The following is a 9,979-nucleotide window of genomic DNA, read 5'->3' as shown; positions in this document are numbered from 1 at the left end:
TCCTCTTCATATATGAGTCATTTGTTTACTTCTCATGAAAGGTTATTGTCAGAACGTCCAATTCAAACACACTATTTTGCTGATGCTTGACATCTTATCCCTTCTTGGAAATTTTAGTAACGTCCTCAATGGGTCTTGACTTTGATTAGTTAGGTCTTTCTCCTTTTTTTTTTTTTTTTTTTTGGAAAAATTACTTTTTAGTCCCTGAAGTTTAACGTAATTAACACTTCTGTCTCTCTATTTTGGCGACCCAACACTTAAGTCCCTCACTTTCTCTTCCGTCTAAATTCGTAGTCCTTCCATCCATTTAAACCGTTTAGTCAAAGAGTCAAAGGTGAGAGATGATAATTTTTTCCAAAAATATCCTTCTCTCAATGTGAAATCTCTATTTTTTTTCCTATTTTTTTTCTCTTTCATGTTTTCTCCGGTTGAAGAAGAAGAAGAAGAAGAAGAAGAAGAAGAAGAAGAAGAAGAAGAAGAAGAAGAAGAGGTATTTGGGTTTGGGTTTTATGATTTTGAAATAGCGGAATTTTTAGTGAGAATTAATTTTATCAATTCACGTGTCCCAAACGGCTATTTTGGATGGAAGGACTACGAATTTGGACAGAAAAGAAAGTGAGGGACTTAAGTGTTGGGTCGCCAAAATAGAGAGACAAAAGTGTTAATTACGTTAAACCTCAAGGACTAAAAAATAATTTTCCCTTTTTTTTTTGTTCTTTTTGTGAATAATGAATAATTCCACAAGGGCCAGTTTCCTAGAGGGCTTGAGAACTGTACCAGTTTAACAGGCTTGGACCTTTAAGGTAATGAGTTCCATGGAACAATTCCATTAGACATTGAGAAAAAGATACCATTTGTAACAAGCCTCGATATATCCAACAATTTTTCTGGTGAAATCCCATCAAGTATTGCAAATTGCCGTTTTCTGAATGTTCTCAAACTCGACCATAACCGATTAAATGGTCGTATCCCACAACAACTTGGCCAGCTCGAACGGATCAAGACCTTCAGTGTTGCGAACAATCTATTATCTGGGCAAGTGCCAAACTCTGTGAACGGCAATATCCCAGCTGAAAGCTACGCTAATAACATCAGACTCTGTGGAGGGCCGTTGGAAGAATGCACGCCTCCGCGGAAAATCAACTGGAAAGTGATTGGTTATACACTTTTCTGCGGTTTCAGTGATGGTCACACTAGCTTGCGTGCCTTGGGTGCCTGTTGGGGAGAATAAGAAAAAGAGGACCACCGCAGCAGCCATTATTTCAATGGTAACTGAACATTAATCCTATAAGCTAAATAAGAAAAAGAGGAATTTAACTTTTACTATAACCTAAATTAATTTAAAATAAATTTAATAAAATATTAAAATATCAAATAATAAAATAATTATAAATGCAATTCCATACGTGCATTATGGAAATTGTATTGCGTGTCCATAGATGTCAAAGAGATTATGAATTATTTTCTTATTATCTTATACTTTTCGAATATAATTCTCGTAAGTTTTAAATTAATAGATAATAACTTAATTTTTTATGATTTAAGGTTTTGTAGATTAAACATTTAATTTCTATGACAATTTTAATGCAATTAAAATTGTTGAAAATTATTGCCCTGAGTAAAATTATGAGATTCTTGATATGTTATTTGTTAAGTTTTAATTAAAAAATATAACAGATTTTAAACTCAAATATAAAATAATTTAGTCAATTTAAATTTTTTAAATATTAAAAATTTTATTTATTTTAAAATTCATTTAACTAACTCTTAAAATTGATTTAAGGGTAAACTGCAATTTAGTCTCTCTAGTTTAGTGAAATGCAACCTTTCGTCCCTCTGTTTTAAAAAACCTTCAATTTAGTCACTGTGATTTTTAAAAACTATGCCATTGGTCCCTCCCGTTAGATTTTCAGTTAAATCACCGTTAATTTTAATTAAAAGACTAAAATATCCGTAACAGCTTCTTCACTCCTGACCTCACCTGCTTCCTCCCAAATGGCCACTTCGACATTCAGGTCCACCACCAAGCGAACCCCATTGCGAAATCCTCTTCTTCCAATCGATTGTTTTCTGCTTGTGTTTTTAATTTTCCACGTGTCAATATCCGGTGTACTTTGGGGTATTGCAAAAGAGCTATGTCGTGGATGAGAGCGACGAGGAAATTGAGGATAAGGAAGGTCCACAAGCAGAGCCTAAAGAGGAAGAAGAGGAGATGGTGATAGTTTTCTTAGCTTGGGATTGGTGTGTGCTTGCTTGTTTTGATTGTTTAGTTTTGGGTGTACATGATATTTTACGGCTACTGTTTACATCAAAATGAAGAAACCCAATGCTGCCATCCGGGATGCCAATGCTGCTCTTGAGGTTGTTGCTTTCATTAGCTTATTTGCACAGCTGCTTGCATGAAATCAAACACAGAAGGCGGAGGAGGAGGAGGAGGAAGAGGAGGAGGAGGAGGAGGAAGAGGATGAGGAGGAGGAGGAGGAGGTCGGGAAGAAGAAGATCGGGAAGAAGAAGATCGAGAAGAAGAAGAAGAAGAAGAAGAAGAAGAAGAAGAAGGAGGAGGAGGAGGAGGAGATCGGAAAAGAGAAGAAGAAGAAGAAGAAGAAGAAGAAGAGGAAGGAGAGAGAATGGGTATTTTAGTATTTTTAACTAAAACTAACGGTGATTTAACTGAAAATCTAACGGGAGGGACTAATGGCATAGTTTTTAAAAATTACAGTGACTAAATTGAAGGTTTTTTAAAACAGAGGGACGAAAGGTTATATTTCACTAAACCATAGGGACTAAATTGCAGTTTACCCTTGATTTAAATAATAAAAATATTATTTATTTTTAAATTTAAATGTAATTATAAATAAGTAAAAAATTTAACTAATTTTGAAAAATTCTAATATTTTTCTTCCATCCACTTTTATATATAATATAAATTAATTATAGATTATATATTAAGCAATTGCTCCCTCCACCGGCCCTAATAATAAAATTTTTAACATTAAATATACTCTTAATACTTTATTAGTAAGAAATCGAAAAATTATCATTAATTTTTTTAAAAAAATTGATAATTTGGTTCTAAATCGATATATTCAGGTAATTAAGACAAAAAATTAATTTTAAATAAAATTACTAAATATTTATTTAAGGGAGATTTACAATTTAGTTCATGGGTATTGTCATTATTAACAAGTCATCCCTACATTTTCAGAAACCTATTAAAATATCCTTATCTTTTCTCTCCGTCAACGAAATAATCATTCCGTCCTCTTTTCCATTAAAAAGAAAGAGAAAAATTTTAAATCCAATTTTTTCCTCAAATAAAACTCTTTATTTAATCCCTAGGTTTTACCATTATTAACAAGTCAGTCCCTACATTTTCAGAAATCTATTAAAACGTCCTTATCTTTTTTTAGATCTATTAAAACGTCCTTATCTTTTATTAGATCTAATAAAACGTCATTATCGTTTTTTTCTATTAACGAAATAGTCTCTCTTCCTCCTCCTCCTCTGCTTCCTCCTCAAAAAAGAAGAAAAAAAAGAAGAAGAAGATGATGATGATGATGAAGAAGAAGAAGAAAAAGAAGAAAAAAGAAGAAGGAGAAAAAGAAGATGATGATGATGAAGAAAAAGAAAAAGAAGAAGAATAAGAAGAATCTCCTCTTCCTCCTCCTTAAAGAAGAAGAATAAAAAGAAAAATCAAAGAAGAAGAAGAAGAACAAGAAGAACCAAAGAAGAAGAAGAAGAGGAGGAAGAATCAATGAAGAAGAAGGAGGAGGAGGAAAAGAAGGGGGATAATTTAGTCTTTTGTATATTTTTAACGGCAGAAATAGACGAAATGATTATTTTGTTGACAGAGAGAAAAGATAAGGACGTTTTAATAGGTTTTTGAAAATGCAGTGACTGACTTGTTAATAATGGCAATACTCAGATACTAAATTATAAATCTCCCTTTATTTAAAAATAAAAAATACAAACAAAAATACGAGTAAAAGATATTACTTATGTATGATGAAACATCTTCGATAATTATTAACCACATAAATTCGTTGGTGATAATATTTTAGAAAATATAAATATAAATAAACAAATATTATTTATAAAAAAATGTTTGTCCAATGACACAAATTTCTTAATATTACTTTAGAAAATAAAAACATGATGAAAATTGTGAAAGGTTATGCACTCGGCTCGTTAAGGTTATGCACTCAACTCGTTTATGAGTTTATGAATAGGCTTGCGAACAAGATTGTGAACAGTCTTATTAAGCAGGCTTAGATTAATATCACCAGAGAATTAAGTTCAGCTCTATATAATTTAATTATACTATTAAAACTTGCAGATATTTTTATTGTTAGCATTTAATAGCTCATCTTTTACAAGTTTGCGAGCTAATTTGTATATATACTTATTTAACTAAAATTATTTAATTTTAAACTAAAATCCATTAAACATGTAAATAAATTAACCTATTTATGAACTATTTGATATTAAATTCGATAAAAATTTGATTCGTCTAATCTCGTTTGTTAACGAGCCAAGTTTAAACTTATTAATACTTAACTCGAGTTCGAAATGAGTAAAACTTGAGTTCGGCTTGAACTCGAAAAAATTTTAACGAACTAAGTTTAAACTCTTCAAAGTTCGGCTCTATGTTAACCTCAATTTTTATATAGTTTTTAAGCACATTTTGCATTCATTTGCTCATGTAAATAACTCTTTTTATTTATTTGTTTGATAATTTTAATAATTTTAAATAATATTTATAAATTAGTGTTTTATAGATATTTTGTCCTTATTTTATAGAAAAAAGGATACCAATTGGGTCTTGAAGATTATTAATTCAAAGAGGGGCAAAAAGTTGCATAAACAGCAACCAAGTTGTAATACCCGGCTAGATCCTGGCATCGGAATTCCAACTTTCCGATGGAATCTCCGTTGGAATCCGGAAATCTCGGATGTCAGAGCCTTCTAGAAGGGTAAAATGTGTTTTCTAAAATGTTTTCACATGATTTTATGGTTTTAATGCAAAAGAAATTGAGTTTTGAAAAGAAAAGACCAAGGAGAGCATTTCCAAGTTTGGCCGCCGAACCTCAAGTTCGGCCGCCGAACATGGGATAGTTTAGGGGGCAAGTTAGGCTTCCGAAAGTGGCTTTCTTTCGACCGCTGAACCCCATGTTCGGCTGCCGAACGTGGTGAGGTTTTGGAAGCAGATTTGGCCGCCGAAGGTGGTTGACCGACCACCTATAAAGGGCCCTCAGATCGAAAATAGGCGAGTTTTCTCCCCATTCTCGAGCTAAGGTGAGTTCATGTCCTCCTTTGATTGATTTCATGTTCTTTCTTCAAATCCTTCACGTTTTTATGAGTTTCCTTTTGGGTTTTGAAGTTTTAAAGTTTAAATAAAGTTTTGGGAGCTTGGAGACCCAAGGAGTTTGATTTCTCCTATCTCCGAGTTAGGGATCGCACCAACCCTCGATCTTCAAGAGGTAAGTGTAGATCTTTGCTTTCATTTATGTTTAATGAAGTTTTAAGAAGTTTTGATGCATGGGATAGAATAGATGTGCATGTTAAGGTTTGTGTGGGTTTTATGCTCAATATATGTTTATGTGATGTTTTGTTGGGAAATTTAAGTTAGTTTATGTCCTTTATGCATGAGGGAGTGTGTATGCATGTTTGGGAGAGAGCATGTGAGGTTTTTGGGTTGTTTTGGAAGGTTTGGAGGCTGTTTGTGCATGAGGAGGCTGAGTTCTGCCTTTCTGGAAGAACTCAGGTTCAGCCGCCGAAGGGACTTTCGGCCACCGAACGGACTTTCGGCCGCCGAACCTGCCTGTGGTGGCTTGTTTTGGCTGCCGAACCCTGCCCCCAAAAGTTGGACTTTCGGCTCTGGAGGGGAGTTTCGGCCACCAAAGGTGCCGCTAAAAGTGGCTGGCTTTCGGTTCTAGAGGGACTTTCGGCCGCCGAACCTGCCGCCGAAAGTGCCCTGTCCAGCCTTCCTTTGCATGATTTCTATGATGTTTTAGGGGTTTTTTGGGGAGTTATTTATGAGTTATTTAGAGTGTGTTTGGTTCCTCATTTGAGTCCACTTGTGTAGGATCGGACCCGAGGAACCGAGGAGGCCAGCAGTGTTAGCTGTTGCAGAGTCAGTCCAGCGTCTGCCAGAGGTGAGTAGAACTAACTCAAATGTTTTAAGCATGTTCACGCATCATGAATACCATGTATATGTATTAGGTTGCTTGCATTGGATTTCACGAAGATGTTGCATTGCATAATTTGCTGTTGATGTGAATGGACCAATGCGACCCCAATAGCCCTAGATATGATATGTTAATGAAGTCCTGAGGAGCCCCACCGAGGGCCGGGCAATAATGAAGTCCTGAGGAGCTCGAAAGGCCGGGCACCATGTTATGTTACAGAAGTTCTGAGGAGCTCCTTCGAGGGCCGGGCACAGACAGAGGGAGTTTTAGAGGTCATGTCCAACCGTGATGTGAAATGTTTGTGCTGTGACGCATTCCATGAAAGCATGTTTTATTATTATTATTGTTTATCTGTTCTGCTCACTGGGCTTTTTAGCTTACCCCTTTCCCCTAACCCCCAGGCTTGCAGGTCAGAGGTAGTCCAAGATGACGTCAAGGGTTAATGTTATGGCTTTGTAATAGATTAGCATTTTTAGTGTGGACATATAATGTAAATTGATATAATGCATTGTAAGATAATGTAAGGTAATGTAATGTAATGTAAGGAAATGTAAAGTAGAGTAATGGTTTAGTATTGTGCTTGGCCCTAAGGTCTGGTTAATCCCTTTTTGTACATGATGTATGTTATGTTTTTATTGTTGAGATATGAACCAAGCTTGATGTATGTTATGTTGACCCAGCTAGAGCATTTGATGAGGGCTCTAGCATGGGGTTTTTATGTTTACAGTTATGTCACATACGAATCAAGCTTGGTATATGAAAGATTTTAAAGTTTTTTTATGTTATGTTTGATCATGTATGGGATTACACCAGTTGTACAGGATGTATGTTAGGCTTGCTACGGATCCCGGCGGCCTTAAGCCGATCTGGATCCTAGCGCCGGTAGCGGTCCGGTTTCCGGATCGTTACACAAGTTATATCACAATTTATATCAGTCAATCTGTCAATACATTATATATTCAGAAAATTAATAATTAATTGTTATGGCAGATGACAACCTTTTATTCTGCTAGAGTACCCTTTTTAGATTATATAAATAGTTTTTTTTTCTTTACTTTTTAGAAGGGGGAGAAGGCCCTAGAATAAAGAAGTAGCAGCCACCTACCTTTTTCTCCCTATTTTCACCATTTTCACCTTCTTCTTCCTCATTTCATGTGAAGAACAAAAGGGAGCAGCTGCAACGTCACAAATGTAGACTCTTTGGGTATGGATTATCAATATTTGAAGAGTTCTTCACTTGGGTTTTTCTTCTCCTTTATTAATTTTATTTTGATATTTTCTTTGTAAATATAATGATTAGTGAGTATATTTTTAGATTTCATAAATTGAGTATGCAATACTCTATTTTAATCATCGATTTGAACTAATTTCTATTAATGGGTTTGAGCTCATCTCTAATTTTGAGTGGGGTATTCGATTATTGATTCTTTTTCTTGTGATTTAATCTCTTGCTTTGTATTTGGCTAATTAAAGTATTGTTTTAATCATTAATTGATATATTGAAAGATGAAGATTAATGGTGGAAAATCTAAGATTAGAACTTATATTTTTAGATTTAAGAAATTGATTAAAGATATGAGAGGATTTCACAATTAATTAAAGAATCTAATTGTTTTTATTAAATCAAGAGTCATGAAAGTAGGAATTAATTTAATTAAGACACATCATTTGATATCTTGAAAGAGAATTAAAGTGTTTGTAGAATTAATTCCTTCAAGCAATAGAATAGAATTGATGTGTTTGTAGAATTAATTCATTCAAGCAATAGAATACCCATTAATTATTAGAAATTGGGAAAATTCCGAATTAACAGATAGATGATATGGCTAGATAATTGATCATCTCCGATATTGATCTATAGACATTTCAAATAAAATAAACTGTCTAATGTAATTTATCATTGATGTGAATGATAAAATATTTTTTTGAAAATATTTTTTCTTTTTGCAATACAAAGAAAGATGTATTTTTTTTAAGAATCGTGTTGCCTAATTTCAATCTAAAGGGAATTTTGGATTTCATTTTGGAGAATGTCAATGAGTCCTACAATCGCCTTATATTGAAATTCATTACTGAATATTCCAAGTAGGTTACAAATAAGATAATGTGTCATTCGATAGGATTATCAAGGCTAATTAATAGTAGGTCTATAATTAAGCCAAAACTTCCTAGAGTTAACTTGATCTAAATCGACTAGATGATATTCTACACATATTTTTTGAACATTCTATACATGTGTCTCAAGTCTATATTAGACACGAATAGCTTCTTTTGAGAATTATTGTTATTTGATGACCGACGGGCTTCCTGCACTTGGGGGCAAGACCAGGCCTTAAAGAAGGACGCAGACCCAAGGCCCATCAGGCCTTTCTCAAAGCCATCCAGATTCACGCAGCGCGTCCCATCCCGGCCATGTGAAGCAAGCTAGACAGGTCACATGCCCGAGCCCATCTAAAGGGAGTCTAGCTAGGTGACATGATAAGAAGTAGGGGAGTAGGCCCAGTTACCTCGCAGCCCTGCCCACATGCGTGCTGGAAAAAAATTAAATGGCCGCATGGCATGGAGAGGAACTCTGACACATCCGTACGTACAGAGCTGAGTGACAGAGACAGCTAGCATTGTAAGTAGATATACATCACGAGCAGAGGAAAAGGGGGGTCCTTCCTTCTTCTTCCTGCTTCTTCCTCGGCTCCATTTTTTTTTTACTTTATTTTTCTCTGCAACTCTTACCTATCCATACAACACTAGTTCATGAACCTGACTTGAACATCAGAGGGTCTCCACTGGGACATCCTCGATAGACCCCTGACCATCTTTTCTTATTTTGCAGGTCATTTCATCAAATTGAATATTGAGAGACCCATATGATGGACCCATATGATGGAGCAAGAAGAAAACCAGATCTATCATGGAGTACGAGGAAAATCAGATTCATCATTATCCATGTAGTTTGTTTATGCTACTAAGGATAATTTTATGATAAACAATATTATCTTTCATCGTTTCATAAGTTTAAATAAGATGTTATTTTATTTCATGGTATCCTAATTGTTCATTATTTTTATATCATATGTTAATATATGGTATATTAGTTGATGTTTCTGGATATCAAACGTAAAATTTTTAAAACTCTTAAATTATAAGTAATTTAAGACATGAACCTTAACATAACTAATTTGGATTAATTTTTATAATACATTAGGATTTTAGATGATAATTGGAAACATAGTGAACTTTTGACTCTAAAAGTTATATAAAATAATTATTAATATAATTCATTATTATTAAAGTTAGTGTATGCATGAAAGACATTAACTCATGTGCATAAATATCTCTAATTTAGACTAATACAATATCTTCTTCCAAATCTTTTTAGCTTGTCTTAATAAGTGAGAGAACGTAAATGAGTATAACTATGAAATCTAAAGTAAGAAAATTCAGTATATGCTCGATGAACTAAGAGCTCTAGAATCTCTTAACCTAGTTATAGAAATACTAGAATACGGTAACACGACCCAGCATAAACTGGATCATGAGGTATATAATGTTTGGAAGAAATGAATTCAACTGCTCTTGAGCAATATACATAATATTGTTATATTTGGGTTTACAAAAAAATATTATTTAACAATAGACATATGGTATACACCTGAAAGTGAGGTTTGAAGAAATCTTGCTTATCAATCTTATAGCTTATACTATATAATTATACACTTATATGAAGAATTCTTGTCATGATATAAGAATATGTTTTAAGATCATGAGTTACAGTGAATGAGCTAAAAGATGCT

General features: G+C 34.0%; 1 protein-coding gene across 1 annotated transcript; it reads left to right on the top strand.

Annotated features, from left to right (window-relative positions):
* The first annotated feature begins 728 nt into the window (after positions 1 to 728).
* LOC122723992 (probably inactive leucine-rich repeat receptor-like protein kinase At5g48380) lies at positions 729 to 2,403 on the top strand. Its single transcript, XM_043958138.1, has 5 exons — positions 729 to 750; positions 804 to 1,100; positions 1,183 to 1,268; positions 2,132 to 2,215; positions 2,320 to 2,403. Exons 1-5 carry the CDS (start codon positions 729 to 731, stop codon positions 2,401 to 2,403), a joined length of 573 nt encoding a protein of 190 aa, XP_043814073.1.
* The last annotated feature ends 7,576 nt before the right edge of the window (positions 2,404 to 9,979 follow it).

The sequence above is a fragment of the Manihot esculenta genome, chromosome 7 (genome assembly GCF_001659605.2).
Source record: "Manihot esculenta cultivar AM560-2 chromosome 7, M.esculenta_v8, whole genome shotgun sequence".
Classification (NCBI taxonomy): Eukaryota; Viridiplantae; Streptophyta; class Magnoliopsida; order Malpighiales; family Euphorbiaceae; genus Manihot; species Manihot esculenta.
The sequence above is the reverse complement of the archived record's forward strand: the minus strand, read 5'-3'. Positions and strand labels throughout refer to the sequence as shown.

Bases quoted from the DNA above. Each gene is read 5' to 3' on its own strand.
- LOC122723992 (XM_043958138.1), top strand. From the start codon at position 729: ATGAATAATTCCACAAGGGCCA. The intron at 751-803 runs GTTTCCTAGAGG...TGGACCTTTAAG, and splicing joins GAATAATTCCACAAGGGCCA to GTAATGAGTTCCATGGAACA. The intron at 1,269-2,131 runs GTAACTGAACAT...GTATTGCAAAAG, and splicing joins CAGCAGCCATTATTTCAATG to AGCTATGTCGTGGATGAGAG.